Source organism: Choloepus didactylus, chromosome 12 (assembly GCF_015220235.1).
Source record: "Choloepus didactylus isolate mChoDid1 chromosome 12, mChoDid1.pri, whole genome shotgun sequence".
Lineage (NCBI taxonomy): Eukaryota > Metazoa > Chordata > Mammalia > Pilosa > Megalonychidae > Choloepus > Choloepus didactylus.
Genome location: NC_051318.1, coordinates 87,923,334 through 87,944,000, shown reverse-complemented (window position 1 = coordinate 87,944,000; position 20,667 = coordinate 87,923,334). Strand labels below are relative to the sequence as shown.

Sequence of the window (20,667 nt, the reverse complement as noted above, 5' to 3'; positions counted from 1 at the left end):
TAATGGAAGTGCCTAGTTTGTGTGTGCATGTGTGTCTGCATTTTTTCTGAAGGGATCATAAAAGTATCAAGTCAAAAAGGTCTGTGGCATGGTAATAAATAATCTGTGCAGAAACAACAGAGGGTAAATTACCTGCAGCTGCTTGACATCATCCAAGACTCTAAAAGAAGCTCCTGTGAGAAGTGTTGCGTCTCCTCATTTCCTGGGTGGCCACTTCCCTTCTAAAGAATATTGTGGGCTTTTTTGTGTATAGACTGTTTATTAAAAAAAGAAAGAATGTGATAGCTACTAAAACAGAAAAGGGCCCCAGTTGCTCAATTTGCGATGCAGGGTCAGCTCTCTTAAATTCAACCCAATTTCCTGAAGGTCTTGGCTCAAGAGGACAGCACCTTGTTGCTGACTTCCTATTGGTGACTTAAACATTTTTGTCTAGAAATAAACTGGATATATATTATGGAGTGGTATTCAAAAGCTACCTCAGATTTTAAGATGACAGAGAAATGGGTTTAGAGGGCTGCTTTGGTCCTCTGCCTTCTAACTCTTTAGAGATATCTGTTCCTTCTCCTTTGCCATTAAAATGGCGCTGGAAAATAGGCTGGAGTTGAAATGGACTCTTTTCATCTTTTATATCTTGATTTTTTTATGCTGCAGTAGTGTTCCCCTTTAAGAAAAGCCTTCAGACAAACTTAAAATAAGTAAATTATGGAAAACTTAACCCAGTTTTCCATTAAGAGTTTTCTGAATATAGTGCATATTTTTCTGCTTAACTCAGGTAAATAATGTCATAAATCACTGGAATTTTTTTCCAGTTGATGAATAACCAGAAATGAGGATAAAATAATTCATGAATTATAGTATACCAAATAATTATATGCTGTGTACAAAATGCAACTTATATATTATGTTTTAGGCAATACATATTATACAAAAAAATGCATTTTGGGTTATTAAACAAAAAAGACATGCCTAAGCAGCTTCATGGAGACTATGCCTCTTCTGGTTAGCTTAAACAGCAACAGGCTAATTTAAAACTTGTCTTGGTGATCAAAAATATTTATTTTAACTTATTTTTTTTAATTTCCTGTTGTAAAATATCTTTTTGTGTTTATTCTCATGCAAGATCTAGGTCGTACAGTACTAACAGTGGTACATTATTAGTATGGTAAGATAAATTCAGTTAAAAATAAAATGAATTTAAGTTCATCAAAGGAAGGAATTTTTGCCTATTTTGTTCACAGATACTTCTCAAACACCCACAGCAGTACCCATTGGTAGGTGTTCAATAAATATTTGTTGAATGAAAGATTATGGAATGTGTTGATAAGTAAACATGGTCAGGTACTAATTTTTGACTCTTTATAATATGTTTATGTTATTACCCAATTAGTAAGGCTTTTAAAAATACAAATTACCATACACTTTACTTTCTGACAAAGATTCATCCAGTGTGGAGACAGCACTTGCCAGCCTCACACTGTGTTTGCATCTGTGTGTACATCTTTGCACACTCATTCAATTTTATGTTTTATTTGCATTTCTTCTTCTATTCTTTTTAAAAGCTGATTAGAAAATAGATATATTTTTTAATGACAGAAGGGGAATAAAGGACTTACACTTTGTTTTTCCTTTATGTTTGGAAGTGGAAAAATGAAGTTCCTGCAAAGAAATTAGGTCATTTTCTGAGTCCCTAAAATTTGCCAAGCAGGAAAGCAAGTTTTCCAGAGGAAAGATAAAAGATCCAATTTTCTGAACTGTGTATTATTTTAGTACATTTGTTATTTTTATTTTTAAAGACTGGACAACTTACAAAAATTTCAGTTTGTTACAAGACTTAATTATCAGCATGGCTTTGACTGTTGAAGGAATTTATTTTTTAAATAGCGTTAATACAGTGCTAGGAGATGTAGTGGAGGCAGGAAGATTTTCAAAACTAAGCATATTTTGAAATGTTTAGTTTCCATAGATGACTGTTTTGCTATAGCTATTTTCTACCTGCTGTTCCCGGTAAGAAGCACCTCTGAAGAGCAAAGCATTGCATCGCAGTAGACTTCCTTCCATAGATATCCCTCTAATGTCTTCCTTCCCTTTTTTGGTTTGTTAGGATTTTTTACATCTGAGCATATTAGTGATGAGTGATTGACTACTAAATAAACTATTTGTCCCCCAAAACAACTATTTTAAGAGCTGGAACTTTTTCAATCATTTTGGCAGAAATAGTATTTTGCTTATCTTATGAAAAGACTGTTCCCTCAAAGCAGTCAAAGCACGTGCTTCCCCTCTCTCCCTCTCTCTCCCTCTCACTGTTTCTCTTTTCCCTTGCTCTCTCCTTCCCTCCCTCCCTACTTCCTTTCTCCCTTTTATCTTTTGATGTTTTACTCTCCCTCAAATGTTCTATTTTAATTCTCTCTATAGAGATTGGTAATCTTGGGCTTCAGGAGGTTGAGTGATTGACCAGACTAGGAGAGGATCTCAGAATTAGTCCAGTGCTAGTTTTTAACTAACACTGCTATAATCATAACTAATTTTTGTCCTCCTTTTTTGCATTGGATGACAACACTGTTTATAATAACTACTTTTTCTGTTTCAGGGCCTGAGGGTGTTTCTTTCCCAATATGGCAAAATAAATTTGTCTTTTGTTGATGGGTTGGAGAGTAAAAGGTGTTGTTCAGCTGTTTAGCAGAAAGCCCAGAATGTTTGTAAACATTGGTTATTCTTAAACTTGTTTGTATCACCTGTATCTAGGTACCACTGTCTTTTTTATTTGTGATATTATTCTTTCTCCTTACCTTTATTTCATTACTTTTTAAAAATGAGCCTTCTAAAAATGATATTTTTAATGATGCCATGAATGTTTCTTCACTTGGAAGTATCTTTAGACAGTATTTATTTCTCAGTCAATAATGTTATGTTTATATCTTATTGTTAAAAATTACCATTTAATTCTATTTTCTTCATTTCTCTTTTTAAAATATTGAACATATATTTAATCTTCCTATATGCTGTATTCTGTCTTTCCTTTGTCATGTTTGGTTTATGTTAATGAGTGGGCTATTCCTATAGCAATTTTTATTTTAATAAACTGTAAAGTTAGAGGTATTTTGTCAGCTATTTTAAACTCTTATGTGTCTTCTTTCTTCCTTCACTCTTATGTTTTAACTATTATTGTTTTTCTAAAAGAAAACTACCCATAAACAAATTAAATACAACTCATTAAAGTATCATCCTCAAAATAAACATCACTGTTTTAAGATATTTGTTCTTCAATAAATTGGAGAATATTAGCTTAATGTACCCCTTACAAGCAACATTTTAGAACAGGTTGTGCTTGCTCTCTAGAGGCTAATTTTATTTCCTTATTTTGACAAAAATTTGGTCTTTACACAATATAATTACTTTTATTGCATCTGGGACTACTGAAAATTACCATTGAAACATTAATGACTCCTACTGGGAAAAAAGAAAAGAAAAACAACAACAACAACAAAATTTTTAATCCCAGAGTTGAAGAATAGAGTTTAGCACAATGTATCTCTGAGTGGCCCCATTATTGAAACAAGCTTTAGCTGATAGACATCTTTAGTTTGAAAGATAGTTAGAAGTGAGGACAATTGGTGATAACATAAATGTCAGCAAATTAGTTCTAATTAATTCATCAAACATTACTGGTAACTGTTATGCACTAGAAAGTCATCTCTTTATTAAACTGCATGCTAAGGAAATGTGAATAAGCCACGTTTTAACTTTTGCTTCCCCCAGAATTGTTTCAATTGTTGCCTCTAATTAAACATTTATTAGCTTATATTTCAAAGCTGTTTTTTAGAGGAACAAATCATGGTATAATTGAAATTGTAGCAAATAAAATATTGTCTTAGGACAGATCCAAGATGGCAGATTAGGAGAGCCAGAGCAAAATTCTCCATGAAAAACACTAGATGAAAGACAGAAAGTGCTCCAGAATAGCTATTCCAGGATTCCACTGGCTAGGCAAGGTCTTATGCTTCCACAGTGACTGTGCACTTGGAGAAAACAAGAGACTGCATTTGGAAGCGTGTTGAGTGTTTGAGGCTACTGGGGAAACAGTAGCCAAGCCACACTGCAGCAGGGAGAAACCTAGGGACAGTGTTTGGAGGTGGATTAGTTTAAAAACCTGGAAAGCAGCGGCCTGGGAGCTGGCAGTGAAAGCTGCAGTCGAGCACAGCAGGGAGTGCCTTCCATGCCCCGGGTACCAACCTCAGTATCTGGCATGGGTGATCACCCTTCACACACCTGCAGCTAACAGCCCTGAGCCAGGAACAGGCTGTTGTGGCAGGTAGAGGACCATCGAAGTGGGTAGTTTCCTCGCCCCCTTCAGCCATCTTTTGAGCAGGCTGGGAGACCCCCCCCCCTTCACAGAGCTGTGGCCAAGAGCTTCCATAGGGATTCTGCTCTCCTGTGACTGTGCACAATCCTCCTCTGCAGAAACCCACAACTGCACAGCCTAGAGGCCGGGATCCTGCATGGAAGTGCCAAGAGCCCTACACAAATCCCAGGGACTTATGGGCCCGTGGCAGAGAGGGATTGTAGGGAATGTAAGCTGAAGGGTTAGACGTGTGCTACAGCCCCAAAATATTCTAGCCACAGCCCTGGGAACAGCTGGGAGTACTCGGGCTTAAAGTCACCTTTCCTGCCAAGCTGCACGGGGCATGCCCCCACCCACGGAGCTGGCAGTCCCATTGCACACAGAAAATCGGTGCACTGATTAGACCTCCACAAGGTTTGGACCCACACTTGCTGCATAAATGAATTTGGGGAGAAGTGGTTTGATGGTAAGAGAGGACTCAGGAGCACTGTCTGCTGGTAGGTCACGGAAAGTGCACTCCACCAAGTGATAGCGCTGTCAAATTATAGATAACTGTTTAAATAAGCCTGCATATCCTAAAAGAACCCTATCAAGATAAGCAGAGGCCAAGAGGCCAAAAGGAACAGAAAATTTTAAAGCATTTGAAGAAACCAGAAGATTTGGATAATCCAAACACCAAAACCAAAAAACCAGACAAGACACAGAACTTGGAGCAATTAATCAAAGAAGTAATCACAAACGTTAATATCATGGCTCAGGATATGAAGAACATCAAGAAGACCCTAGAAGAGCATAAAGAATAATTTGCAAGAGTAAATAAAAAGAGGAGCTTATGGAAATAAAAAAAAAACTTATTGAAATTAAAAAGATTCTGGAAACACATAGCAGCAGATTAGATGAAGTAGAGGAAAGAATAAGCAAACTTGAAGAAAGTGCTTTGAAGAGTGAAAGCACAGAAGAACGAATGAAGAAAAAAATCGAAAAATTTGAAATGGTCTCAGGGATATGATGGACAACATGAAGCACACAAATATAAGAATCATAGGTGTTCCAGAAGGGGAAGACATGGGTAAAGGTCTAGGAAGAGTATTCAAAGATATTGTTGGGGAAAATTTCTGAACCCTTCTAAACAACGTAAATACACAAATCATAGATGCCCAGTGAACTCCAAATAGAAGGAATCCAAATCAACCCACTCTGAGATATATTCTGATCAGATTGTCAAATGCTGAAGAAAAGTAGCAAGTTCTGAAAGCAGCAAGAGAAAAGCAATTCACCACATACAAGGGAAACAACGTAAGACAAAGCAGTGACTACTCAGCAGCCACCATGGAGGTGAGAAGGCAGTGGTATGACATATTTAAAATTCTGAAAGAGAAAAACTGCCAACCAAGAATTCTTTATCCAGCAAAGCTCTCTTTCACATTTGAGGGAGAGCTTAAAATCTTCACAGACAAACAAATGCTGAGAGAATTTGTTAACAAGAGACCTGCTCTACAAGAAATACTAAAGGGAGCCCTACTGTCAGAGAAAAAAAGAAAGGACAGAGAGGTCTGGAGAAGGGCTCAAAACTAAAGAGTTTTGGTAAGGGTACATTAAAGGAAATAGAGAGAGAGGGGTAAAAAGTATATCTGACAAATAAAACCAAAGGATATGATGGCTGATTCAAGAACTGCCTTCACAGTAAAAAACGCTGAATGTGAATGGATTAAACTCCCCAATTAAAAGATATAGATTGGCAGAATGGATTTAAAAATATGAACGATCAATATGTTGCTTACAAGAGACTCATCTTAGACACAAGGACACAAAGAAATTGAAAGTGAAAGGATGGAAAAATATTTTCCATGCAAGCTACAGCTAAAAGAAAGCAGAAATAGCAATATTAGTTTTATATAAAATAGACTTTAAATACAAGGATGTCACAAGAGACAAAGAAGGTCACTATATACTAATAAAAGGGGCAATTCAACAAGAATAAATAACAATCATAAATGTCAGTGCACCCAATCAAGGTGTACCAAAGTACATGAGACAAACATTGGGAAGACTGAAAGAAGCAATAGATGTTTCCACAATAATTGTGGGAGACTTCAATACATCACTCTCTCCTGTAGATAGATCAACCAGACAGAGGACCAATAAGGAAACTGAAAACCTAAAGAATGTGATAAATGAATTTGACTTAACAGACATATATAGAGCATTACATCCCAAATCACCAGTATACACATCCTTCTCTAGTGCTCATGGAACTTTCTCCAGAATTGATCATATGCTGGGCTGTAAAACAAGCCTCAGTAAATTTAAAAAGATTGAAATTATTCAAAGCACAAGATGCTCATAAATGTCGAGCCATGGTTTTATCAAAATTCTCTGAATAGAATCATTATATTTTCTTTAAAAATCAATTCATATGCCATATGAGTCCATGATAGACACCTTATCACTTACTAATTTGAGGTTTATAATATCATAGGATACTTAGAATCTTAGAAAACAAGCTTTTTTTTCTTGGTGTATTAAGTATTGGTTTGCTTTACCCTCATATAACTAGAATGACTTACAGAAGTATAAGCCAACCCAGTATCATTTTACACATTTTACCAACCTTTGCTTTTCCTTTGATGAACAAGATGAAACAATCGATAGTAAGAACAGAACAAAACCACTTTTATCCTATAAATTCCTCTTTCTCATAGAATACTCTACTACTGAAAACCATTATTTCCGTTTGGATTTATCCTCAGTTGTAGTCTCTTTCAGAAATCATCTGATTTGTGCTTGTTCTCTGAAACCTACTGTTTTTATTTCTAGCTCGAAATAAAAACTTTGAGACATCTAATTTGACAAGCTGCATGCTATCAGAATTCAAGTGTTATAGAGAAATTTCATTTACTTTTTTAAAAAGTTGAATTCAGTTTGAATTTACTGTTGTTAATCTGCTGTGAAGCTCTGTAATTATTAGGGTAACAACTGAATTTCTCCTTTCTACTGACAATGATGCAAGATTTCCGCTTTCCTTTTTGGTGCTGGAAGGTGTCATTTTCTTGCCCATTAAATATGTGCAAGCTGAAGTGAGAAATTCATTATATTGCTATAAAAATCTGTGTGAACGTATCTTTTTTCTTTCCTCACCCACCCCCTTCCTCTATTGCTAGAATATTAACAGTGAATTTAAGTGAGATTAATTGTACTCTGCTCTTGGTTTGGCTCTTGGTTTGTTTAAAACTCTAAAATTTAATTAATTAGCAGTGGCAGAGTGAGCCTGACCAGATAATTCACAGACTTGCTTTAACTGGTCACGTGAGCATGCCACAGTACAACCAAAATTACCAACAAAATTATTTTTAAGCAATCGAAATATAATATGTAATGTTTGTATTTTTTAATTTCTCCTCTTCATCCTCAGAAGGTGATTTTAGGGGGTGAAATGGTCACAAGAGATATTATCAGAAGGAAAAAGAGAAGTTAAGAACTTGGATAATCTGTAAACCTGGATTAATTCCCAAACTATTGTCATTTATATTTACATCTACAAAATACTTCTGCCTAATGGGTTTCAGTTGCTTTTTTTAATTCATCTTGGGAAAAACAGGATGATGAACAAGAAGGAAAAAAGAAGTATTCTTGTTTTGTACTTTTATTCATGGTCAAACATCAGTTTATTTCTTTATTAACAATAAAATGTGTTGATTTAACTTTAGGGACACCACAGTACAAACTCTTACTCTTCAGCCTTCTGTTAAAGATGGACTTATTGTGTATGAAGACTCACCTTTAGTAAGTAATTCAGAAATAGAAAGTAATATATTTTCAACTATATTTTTTGAACGATAGCTATATTTCAGCCTTTGATGGGGGAAAAATTCTCCAGATTCCAGTGTTTCGGTCTAACTGGAAAGCACTCCTTCATGTGTCATTTTGAGATCAGATGTTTAAATGAGGATCATTGAGAAAAGAACATGTTTTGTTAGTCTGTTCTTCTCTTTCCAGAGTGAGAGATTTAAAGAATGACAGGAATCCTCTATTGATTTCTTTTCCATTTCAGAATTTAAAAAATAAAAAAGTTTGCTATTGCTTTCAAATGTATAGAGTTTGAAATTAGGTGATGTTTCTAGGATGTTTTTTACAACTTTTTTAATGGGTAAAATACTGGCCCAGAGTTTGGGACAGCTAGGGAGATCAGTCCTAAGCTTCCCCACCCAAAACCCAAAGAAATCCCACCTGCCAGGGCTGTCCCTCTGTGCAGTCACCGTGGCTCAGACCCCAGTGTCTGGAGTCTTCAGTGTCTCCTGCCTGAATTCTCCCAGACTGGCCTCTACTTTCCTCGAACAGAGATATGAAGGCTGGGATTGGGGGTAGAAGTTTTACCTTTTTTCTCTTTTTTAATTCATTTTATTTTAAAAAAGAAATATACCGTATCAGTTTTTTACAAAAAGGAAAAAAATATTTGTTGTAGAAGGAAACACCTAATTTTTTAATCTGTGTTTCTTTAAAATTACTCACCAAAACAGTGCAATCAGAAAATTTTTATGATGTGGTCCACTTTATATTACAATGTTTATTACTGTTAAAAAAAAAAAGAACCTGTGGGTTCACATTTAAATTCATTGAATATCCCCTCCTACCCACCCCCAAAAACTGTCTTTTAGAGGTTCTTCTAGCTTTTATCTTTCTTTTCGTAATGTCACTATTCACCCAGTCACCCAAGACCTGGAAGTCTTTCTTATTTTTCCTTCCCCCTTCTCCCACCTATTCAGTTGCCCAAACTGTAGATTCTGCCTCTGTAAAAGTCTTCTGATCAATCCAATCCTCATTCCCATTGTTTGTTTGTTTTTTTCTCATGCCCCTCCTAAAATCAGGTCCCCAAACCACTTCTTAGCCAAATGATGTGGTAATCCTCTTTCACTCTCTTCTGCGCATTGCTTCCAGATTGAACATCTTAAAGTGTAACTCCAGGTTCCATTCCTGTCAGATCTCAACTCACAAAACTTTAACTACATCCCATTACTTAATGAGGTAAAATACATTCTTCTTGGTCTGGAAATCAAGTCCTTTGTAGTAGCGACCCATCTACCATTCCAGTCCCTTTTCTCTCTTGTATATAACTTCTATTTCAGCCGAAAGACTATTCATAATCACTCTTCTCTAAATAAGTCCCTAGATTTCTTGAGTTTGACCTTGTATTCTTTGTCTTGAATACTTGCCTTTTCAGCACCATGCATTATGACCATCCATCCATCCATCCATCCATTCATCATCTACTCTTTGAAGATCCATAACAAGCACAACATTCTGATATCCACAATCGATTGTGATGCCTCACCCTTTTTAACCCCCATGACATTTTAATTTCTCTATTTGTTGTACTTGTTTTAAATCTCTCCTAGTATGTGAAATGTTGTTGGGCATCCCCACCATAGGAACATTCTAATGATAAATGAATGTTTACAGATGACTATAGAGGTAGCAGTGTAGTGAAAATACATGTGAGACTTTTTGTGAAGAGCCATAAAGTTTGTTCCAGTTCTGCCGCAGATATTTTCTGTGAAAGGGGGCACATGACCTAAAGAAAACCAGCTGTTATCAGTCTAAAGCAATAAGTGATGAAATTTTTGAGACAGTTGTTATTACTTTTTTGTTTCTAATAAATTTTCTGTTTTTAAAGGTTAAAGCAGTAAAGTTGGGTCATGTTCTGGTGGTAGATGAGGCAGACAAAGCTCCAACAAATGTCACCTGTATTTTAAAAACTTTGGTAGAAAATGGGGAAATGATTCTAGCAGATGGAAGACGCATTGTTGCAAGTGAGTATAAAAAAAGCAACTTTTTCCTTTGAATACATGCAATTTTTACATCTCTGGTAACAAATCACAGACTTAATAGGCTGCAAGCACAAATTCAATCTAACTCAAATCATCTGTACTGACAATCATTTTTAAAAACCAGTACTTCTGAATTTGGCTTTGTCAGTTTCACTTTTATAGCCAGAGAACATCTTTTCAAATTTTGCTAGTAGTACTAGGATAAATCAGCTTCATATTTTTCTACTCTGAGAATACCAGCACATGATTCTTAATATACTGATCTCTTGATTATTTGTGTATATACTTTTTCTTTCTGTAATATGGAACTTTTAAAAACTGGCATGTTTCTGTTACTGTCTACTCCCAATATTAATACTAGTTTTATTATAAACTAAATATAATTAGAAAAACTACTGGACATTTTATTAGGTATACGTATATGTGTGTTTATACATATATGCTGCCTACAGGCACACACACACTTTTCCTTTTTTGTTTGGTTGTTGTTGGGAAAGAGTAGACAGATGAATCTTATCAGTTGATTTACTGTACAGTGAAAATTTAAATTTGCCTAATGCAATGCGAGAACATTTTCTAGTTTCTGATTTCAAAAATTTGCATCCTGAAAAGATTTGGACATCTACAACTAACTTTTCAAAATATATAACCAATGACTGGGTAACCAAACAAGTGAAACTAATAACTGGAATCTACAATATTAAAAAAGATCCTGTAAAGAAAACCTATTATCATTTCACAAGTGCATCATCACAGAGATGATCTTCTTGGACTCTGTCACTGCAGGAGTGCCGTTTCTGAGGTTAGGTAAACCAGCACCAATAAAAGTATTCTAAATATTCAGTGTCACAGTGAATTTATGGAAAAATGAGAATTTAAGTTGGACGTCTTGAAAGCTGCCTCTTAAAAGATCATTGAGACCCTCAGGATTAGAATTCTGCCCCTCTTTTCAGAGGCATCATGAGGACTGTGAAAGAGAAAGGAAGAAAGAATTGCTAGAACAGAATTGTAGTTAAGGAGTGTTTATCTTAACAAGGTAACCCTCCTTGTTCTCTGATAACGTTTCTGAAACGAGTCAACTCAAGTGTGAGTTTAGTTGACATTTTAAACACAGAAATTCTGAAGTTTTTCTGAATGTGGTTAAGTGTTATTCATTTTCTTTGCTTTTTTCCATTTTTTGTTGTTTTTATTTCAATAAATGAATTAATTAAATTTTGTCTGTGGCCACATACCCTTCTTGCTTGCTGCTACTAAAATTAACAGGGATCAGACGTTACAGCTGCTGATTGTATTGGCACATGATTATGTGGCACATTGAAAGCTCACTTTTTGGTGTCATAAAAAGTTATGAGTGTAGGTTCTTACTGACATCTCTCAAAACTACAGGTGTTTCATTTCTTAAAGATGGGCACCTGAAGGCTGAGGTTTAAATAAACCCAGATGCCAAGTGTTTCTTCTTAAAAATTGCCATAAAGTGAAAGTCTTACTGTCTTAAATTATTGTCTGGACTGTCAATTCTATCTGAAATGTCCACTAGCCAGGGGAATATAATATTTCATTCATTTAATACCTTAAGCAGTTTCACATCTGTTTAAAGTAGTTCAAACTCTAGTCAACTTGAAATCACTTATTTTTAGAACTATGGTAGACTCTCTTGATTGGAAATAAACCAAGATTGCCCTAATGGGCTAACTAGGTTTTCAAGACCTTTATTCTGTGTGGTTAGATTGATGGGTGCATGATCTAACCAGAATGTGCTTCTCAGCTGCATAATAGTAGACTGCATGCAAAGTGATACAGCTGATCAGACAAAAACTAAAGAATGTTTGGATTACTCCTTGTTATAGAGTTTTACTTATTTTTTATTTTTAGGAGTGACAATATCTTAAGCCAGGTTTAAGCATTGTAAAACAAAATTTTGGACATTTGTTTTTCAGACGTACACTGAATTTACATAAAAATTCAATATCCTGTACAATTTAATTTGTTATGATCTTAGGCAAAGTTTCTCAAGAAAGTTTTTTTTTTCTGAAACTAAGTTATCACAGCCATATTTCTTAGAGCTTTTTAAAACCAAACAGTATGACTGACTTATGTTAAAAGCTGTAACTTGAAATTCTTAAGAATTATCAAAAACAATAAAGAATAAATAGAAAAAAAATGTTGTTTTTCAGATTCTGCTAATGTGGATGGAAGAGAAAATGTTGTAGTGATTCATCCTGATTTTAGGATGATTGTTCTGGCCAACAGACCTGGATTTCCTTTCCTAGGCAATGATTTCTTCGGTACATTAGGTAAATACAATAGCAATAACAGTAACAATAATAATTTTATTTTAGTAACAGTGTTGTAATGACCATCATTGAATGCTTACCTTGGGCCATGATGTATAATCATCACAGCCCCCATGTGAGACTGCTTGTTATCCCTATGTGAGAAAAGGAGGATATCTGATATTCAGAGAGATTAAATGTTTTCCTAGGGTCACTTAGCTAATGAGTGTTGGAGCTGAGCTTCATAACTAAGCCTCTGATTCCAGAGACTATTTTCTTGAATAGTCACTATAACTATACTTTGTTGTTTGGGGCCTTTTGGAATACAACACAATATAAGGAATGTTCTTTAGTGCTTGATTTTTTCACATCCCCTGGCTATAAAAGAAGGTTTTCTCTCCTCTCTGGCATGTAGGTAATTCTGGATTCTTATCCTCACCATGAAGCAGGCGTACTCTCCTTAAACTCGAAATCTTAAAACCCTAAATCTATGCAACAGGTACTTATTGAATATGTCTTAGATACAAATCCACATTCATTTCTGTAGTTTTCACTAAATGTATAAGACATTATCCTAATAGCATAAATAAAAATACTGATGATGACAATGGTGATTATAAATATTATAATGATACACATTGAAAGCTTACTGGGTACTGAGCACTGTTAAAAGTACTTCACATGAATTAACTCATTTAACCTTCCCAAGAAACTTTCGTTTTACAGAGGAAGAAACTAAGGTTCAGAGAGATTAATTTACCCAAGATCACAAAGTTAGTAAATGACAGAGCTGGTTTTTGAACCCAGGAAGTGTGGCTGTACAATCTTTGCTCTTAACCATTTCATTATACTGTCTTAAGTTCAAGTGCACAGGGAATTCTAATATATATGTATCATATATAAAACAAATAAGATCACAAGAAGTACATAATTGTATATAAAAATGTATATTACAGGGACCAGGTTTAAAAACAAATGAGTCAAACCTTCATTGTATTTGTGAGTTTTAATTTAATATTTTAAATTGGTAGCACAATCTCATAATTTATAAAAACAATAAATATGCAATGAAATTCACCCGCATCTGATCCGCATTTGCCCAGTTCTCACCCACCCACACATATATATGACAACCTTTTTATGCATCCTTTGTTTCTTTTTGCATATACAACAAATACAAATGTAGATCTTATTTTTTCTCTTTTTCACATAAAAGATAGCATATTATACAGTCTGTTACTACCTTGTTTTTTTTTTTTTTTAACTCACAAATATATCCTGGAGAGCTTTCTATATCAATATGTAGAAAGCTTCCATATTCTTTTTTTTTTTATAGTTGCATTGTGTAGAATACTATAATTTATTTAATTTGTTCCCTATTAATAAGTATTTAAACATTTTCCAGACTTTTACTATTATAAGCAACGTGGCAGAGATACCTTGTACCTACGTAATTCTCACATAGGCAGGTATATCTACAGAATAAGTTCCCACAATTGGAAATGCAGCATCAAATTCGTAAATTTTTGCATGTGCAGTATGATAGATTCTGCCAGATTGCCTTATGTAGGGATTGCTCTACTTTACATCTCCATTTTTATTTCCCCATAGCCTTGCATGGTATGTTATCAAATTTTTGGAATTTTGCCAATCTAAAAAAATTATATCTTAAAATGCATTGAATTCTCCTTTCTCTTATTCTGAGAGAGATTGAGCAGTTTTCCTCTCTATAAGGGTTATTTATGATTCCTTTTCTGAGAACATGTCTTTTCATATCTGTTACATATTTTTATTTTTGGATTTTTGGGCCTTTTCTTATCAATTTCTAGGAGATTTGGAGAGATTGACCCTTTGCATAAGCTGAAACAAAATATGGGGTGTTTTTGCAGTTCAGGCCCCAGAGCCAGGACAGACTGGAACTTCCTAACTAGAACAGTGCTTGTGTGTGTCAAAGAGAAACAGTGTTATAATCAGTGTTTGGCTTGGAATGAGTAGCCTATAGACATTTGCTTCACGTTACTTTGTTCTCATACACTGAGACGATAGTCAATAGAAATCATCACCAAAGTCTCATTTCTAGCCTTTTATTTCATATCTTATTTATTCAACAAATATTTATTGATCAACTTCTATGTGCTAGGCACTGCTCTATATTGTGAGAAGATACTAGTGAGCGAATTAGATGTGGCCCTTTTCACCAAGGAGCCTAGTATTTTGTAAGAAAGACAGACATGAATTAATTAATCATAGAAAGTTATGTCTAATTAGAAACTGTTACAAGTAATCTGAAGGAAAAATCTCAGTGCTATGAGCTTATAAAATGGGGAAACTGACCTAGTCTAAGAAGTCTCCTATAAAGGGATTCAGATTGAAATTTTTAAGGGTCAGGAATTAGTTAAGCAAAGAAAAAGAGAATTACAGGCAGAGAGATGTGTTTATACAAAGGTCTTATGATGAAAGGGAGCATGGTGTATGTAACTATCAGGAAAAAAAAAAAAAAAAAAAAACCTAGCCAAAGTGCTAAGACAAAGGAGTGCCACAAAGTAAGCCTATATATACATGTATTAATTATTTGTTTCTGCATAAAAAATTACCTCAAAATTTAGCTGCTTAAAACAGCAAACATCTATCATCTGTAGATCAGGAATCTGGGTGTAGCTTAACTGGGTGCCTTTGGCTTTTGGGGTTTCCTGAGGTTATAGTCAAACTGTAAGCCAGAGATGCAGGCTCATCGCAAGGTTCACTTGGGGGAATCTGCTTCCAAGCTCAGTCATGTACTTGTCAGGCCTCGGTCCCTTGCCGCTAGGTTCTCTCCACAGGGCTCCCTCATCATGTGGCAGCTGGCTTCTCCCAAGGCAAGTAATCCAAGAGCAAGAGAGCACCAAGACAGCAGCCATGGTCCCTTAGTAACCTAATTCCACTTTTGCCATACTCTGTTTGTTAGAAGGGATCCTCTAGGTCTGGCCATACTCAAACAGAGGGGATCACAGAAGGGTGTGAATACCAGTTGGTGGGGATCACTGGGGGCCCTCATTGAGGCCACCTACCACACTGGACAGATAAGGGTTTGGGTCTTGATCTTAAAAGCAAAAGGTAGGTAATGAAGGGTGTTAACAAAGTTAACAAGGAGGATGTTATGATCAGATATACTATTTGAAAATATTACTCTGGCTCTGATGTGAAGGATGGATTAAAGGAAGAAAGAATGGATATGAAGAGATCATACTTGTTCAGGTGACTCTGCAGCTTGAACTAGGATGGCAGTTTTGGAGATGAAAAGAAGAGGGTGGAATTTAGGAGGTGAAATTGGTAGAATGTGATGAAGTGAAGGGTGAGGGAGAAAGACGTATAAAGGAGGACTCTGGGTTTCTGGCTTGAAAAGCTGGATGAATGATGGTGTCACCAAGACAGGGAACCCTGGGGAAGAGAATAAGGTTTTCCTAGGGGAGATTATTGGTTTGTCTTTGGATGTGGTAAATTTGGGGGGCCTTTGACACTCGCAATGGAGATGTAGATTAGGATTTACTGGTATTCTCATATACTGATGGAGAGAATGTAAATTAGAACAACTTTTTTGAAGGTCAGTTTGCCAATTTCTATATGTATACTCTCTCATCTAGCAATTCCATGTCAAGGAACCTATCCAAGGGATTTACTTGTATAATGATTTAAGTGTAAGGATAGACAGTATAGCATTATTTATAATACTAGAAGACTGTCCACCCAAAGGGACTAGATAAAGAAATTCTATTGTATCCACACGATAGAATATTATGCAGCTTAAAAAAAAAAAAGAGGCAAATTCACCTGTGCTGATTAAAAAAATATAGATCCTTATATTATTAAACGGAACAGTAACACAGAATAGTAGGTGCAGTAGTCTACCACTTGTGTTAAAAAAAAATAAAGGAAAAAGGAAAAAAGGCAGGGAAGAATATGTGTACGTGTATAGAAGTTCTCCAGAAGAATGCACAAGAAACTGGTAAGAGCAGTTTGAGATGGAGGTCAGGGATGGGAGTGTGATTTACTCATTAATGCTATTTTTAGTTTTCACATTGTGCAGGTATTTGCTTTAAAAGTTACTAATTCATTTATTAATGTTGCTCTTAGAAATGTAGTAATGTGAACACACCAAAGTGAATCTGTAATTATTTCTAATGTGGAATGGTTTGAGTTCTTTTCATATTTCAGTTCTGATAGATCACCCCTTATCTGCCTGGTCCCCGCATCACTTTTATTTTTAACACCCTTAAGTCTCTGCTCATTCCTTGTTCTGTCTCCATCTCCCAGGCCTCCCCAGTCCTGAAACCTTCCACTGTACCCTCTGCTGTTGCTCTCATGAAGAACTGGCCTATCCAAGTTCTCCGTTTCCCTGGAAGTCCTTTCAAGCAGTGGCTGCTTTTTTCCCCACAGCTCTCCTACCACCAGACCTGGAGGAAGTCATTGCTGTTTCCAGATCGTTCTTCCCTCTTCCCCAAAAGTCCCCCCGCTGTAAATCTCATGTCATCAGATTACATCATGTACAACTCCTTGCCACCATCTACCCGTAGTTGCTCCTTGTTTCTCAGGGATTGTTAGCTCTTTGTTCAGTCATAGTGTCCAACCCACTCCTGCCTTAAATCTTGGTGTAATTTCCATATACACCTTGACAACCCTTCCACCTATTCCTTCAATGCTTTTGTTCCCATGATCTTATCCTGTACTCTCCCTCAGACACTCATTCCCCTGCGTATAACCTAGTGTAAGTCAGTGAAACTCCTATTGGAAGCTCAGTTTCATGAGTCCATTCTCACTGGTCCGTGGGATTCTCACCTCACCCATCCATCTACCATTTCCACTCTTCCACTCTTCCTCTGGTACCCCCAAACCCAGAAAATCTTAAAACCTACTGAAACCTACCACCTTTTCACAGTCCTTATCCCCCCTGATACTGTCTCTTCTCCCCTGACCCAGCCTTTTTGTTTTCTTACCCAGCTTTAATGCCGTGACCAGTTACACTTATTACTCCCTTGCACGTACCTTGTGCTTCCCTGTCCTTCTCTCAACTTGTCCTATGCTCTTGGCAACCCCTTGACACTGATTACTGTCAACTCTGACTACCGTGCGCCGCCACATGTTCAGCTGAATGGGGTTGGGAAAAGCTCAAATCTAAATTAATCTTGCTTTAAGGATTAATCTCACTTTAAGTTCATGACTGTGGCCCTCACGTGGGCCCTGAATTCACTCTCACCACATTTCCCTAGTCCTTTCACTTTCGCACTCTCCTAACAAGTGTTTCACATCTTCTTTAGCCTCACAATGCCAACACTTCTGTGTGAGTTTGATTTTATTTATTTATACTTAAAATAAGTCCAAACTTACAGGAAAGTTGCAAACTTAACACAAAAATAATACAGAGAATGCCAATATATTCCACCAACCCCTCCCCAGATATCCAGATTTACCAACTTTTAACATTTTGCTACATCTGTTATATCACTATATCTATTTATCTATTTACCTATTTTCTAAACTTTTGAGAGTAAATTGTATACCTGCATGAATTTGTTTTTGTTTTAAAATTATATAAGATTTGATTACATGCTTGCTGTGAGAAATTGACATATGAAAGGATTTATACTTTTCTCCTTCATTTTCCCGTCAATCCCATTCCCTCCCCATTGCTAACCAGCATTCCCAGTTTAGTTGACTCTCCTTCCAGGCTTTTTTTTCTTTTTTCCTTCCTGTCTACTGCACTGAGAAATTGAAAGCAATTAGAAAAGAATGTCCACAGACCCCCTACCACCAAGTCTGCCACCTGCAATGCTGTGCTTTCCCACCTGTTGCAGGTAAACTGTTCACCCTCCCTTCCGGAGCCAGTTCCTCCAGGTGAGTGCTAGATCCCAACCCTCTCACCTTCTCAAGCAGACTGCCCTACCGATTCTCCCCTCCTTCTCCTACATCAGCAGTTTCCCTCTCTGTTAGATTATTCCAATCAGCTTACAGTCATGTTGTTATTTTGCCCATCTTTAACAAAAACAAAAAACAAACACAAAAAAACTCTCAGTTTTGCTTCTGCCAGCTCCTAGTAGATTTTTCTGCTCCTCTCTGCAGCACAACAGTTGTTTGTACTCAAAAGAGTTATCCATACTTACTATCTCCAGTTCCTCCCCCATTCTCTCCTAAATCCAATCCAATCAAGCTTTTGCTCCCATCACACCACAGTAAGTTCTTGTCTAGGTTACCAGTGATCTTTCCGTCTCTAAATCCAGTGGTCAGTTCTCAGCCCTCATCTTACTTAATCTATCAGCAGGGTTTTACATAGTTGATATAAGTGATCACTCTATTCTCCTTGATAAATTTTCTGCACTTGACTTCCAGTAACCCTTCGGTACTTTTTTGGTTTTCCTCCTACCTCACTGACTCAGCCTCCTTTGTAGGATCCTTTTTAGAGTGCTCCAGGGCTCAGGGTTTAGTCACTCCCCTGGTAAAATCAGAAAGTGTCATATTTTTACATATCATTTATATTCCAGTTATTGCCAAATTTTTAATATTCAGCCCAGGCCTCCCTCCTGAATTCAGTACTCATATATTCAACTGCCTATCCACATCTCCTATATCTCAGATTTAATGTACCCAAAGTGAACTCCTGGTCTTCCTTCTTAAATCTGTTCAACTCATAGTCTGTTTTTATCTCAATTGATGATAACTCCATCTTTTTTCAGGACAAGAAACTTAGAGTCATCCTTGACATCTCTCTTTCTCTTATACTCCATTCCGTCTATTAGGAAATCTTATGGGCTCTATCCTCAAAATATATCCAGAAAGTTCTTACTTCTTTTCGCTTCCATTTGCCACCATTCTGATCTGAGTCATTGTCATCTCTCACTTGGACCACCATGTTAGTCTCCTAATGTGAATACCTGCTTGCACATTGTCCTTTGTCATGAACCGTGAAGGATCTAAGATTTCACTCCACTCGCAAGCTAACATGTTAGCTTGACGCCATTTCATGGCAGAAGATACCAGGCTCTTGAGTCAGAATCCAAAGGCAGATCTATTATCCACAACAAAAGCAGTAGCCAGAGTATCAACATCTGTGCTGGTTCCCCAAGTCCCATTTCCCACAGGGCGATGTGAAAACGGCCGTTGATATCTGCTCTAGCGATGAAGGGCGTTACAAGAGAGGAACCTTGAGTTTAGATGACCTGAATCTAAGCATGCCTTACCTTTGCTCCAGAGGGAGACACTGTATCTTCCAAAGTTGTTTGCTACACAGACATCTTAAAAAGATAGCAAAGGCAGTCAGTGCCTTTGCTTACAATATGTGCAGAGATTCGAGAGACCCATGGAGATTTTTCTCCCAGCCCCCTTCTGCAGTCTTTTCTCAACAGAGCAGCCCACACATCTCTTTAAACTCTCCCATGGCTTTCCCTTTCACTCTGAGGATAAGCACAAGTCTTTTCAACAGTCCACAACGCCCTACGCAATCTGTCTCCTCCATCCCCTTACCTCTCTGACTTCATGTCCTATACTGCTCTCTACTATTTTCCCCATCACTCATTCTATCCCAGCCACTCTGGTCTCCCTTCTCTTTCTTGAACATGCCAGGCATGCTTGTCTTAAGGTCGTTGCTTTACTTGCACCTCCTGCCTGGAATGCACCTACCCTAGAGATATGCATTTGCTCAAAATGTCACTTTCCCAACGAGGGGCTTACCTGACTAACCTCCCCTGCCATCACCATTTACTTGGCACATAGAAGAAATTAAATAATTATTTGGTGAATGAATGTATGATTGAATGAATGAGTAAATGAAAGAGAAGCCAGTCATTTTTTTGATATTAGTGTTAAACTTGATTTTCAACAAAAAGGCACAAGCTGTTCTTCACATTTGTATTTGAATAGGTTTAGTCTATGAAGTTCAAGTTTGACATTCTCATGGCTTTTTATTCCATTGCTTTAATAAACATGTATTAGCTGATAAAATAACTGTTTGAACTGTTCATAAGTCAACATGAGGGCTTATTATTACCTGACTATATGTTCTCTTTTTCTAAAATGAACATATTGAATGTACAAATCTATTTACTTTAAATTCCTTTGGTCCCTGGTCTCTTGGATTACAAATCAGTAGAATTATATGAACTTTTAACATGAGAAATTCACTCCTGTTTTGAGCATCGATTTTATTTTCCAATGCGTTTTCATGTGCCTAAAGGGATGAACTATTTTATGTTTCTAAATTCCT

The 20,667-nt window shown here is 36.5% G+C and overlaps 1 protein-coding gene across 4 annotated transcripts in view; it reads left to right on the top strand.

The window, feature by feature from the left end:
• The window catches only part of VWA8 (von Willebrand factor A domain containing 8), a 445,644-nt gene that overhangs the window by 235,178 nt on the left and 189,799 nt on the right, over positions 1–20,667 (top strand). For all 4 annotated transcript variants that reach the window (XR_005211207.1, XR_005211206.1, XM_037800501.1 and 1 more), the window contains exons 22-24: positions 8,047–8,122; positions 10,011–10,146; positions 12,339–12,458. Coding sequence is in view for 2 of the 4 variants with exons in the window: in XM_037800501.1 (XP_037656429.1) it covers positions 8,047–8,122; positions 10,011–10,146; positions 12,339–12,458 (332 nt within the window). In the remaining 2 variants the exon portion in view is untranslated. The remainder of the gene's footprint in view (positions 1–8,046; positions 8,123–10,010; positions 10,147–12,338; positions 12,459–20,667) is intronic.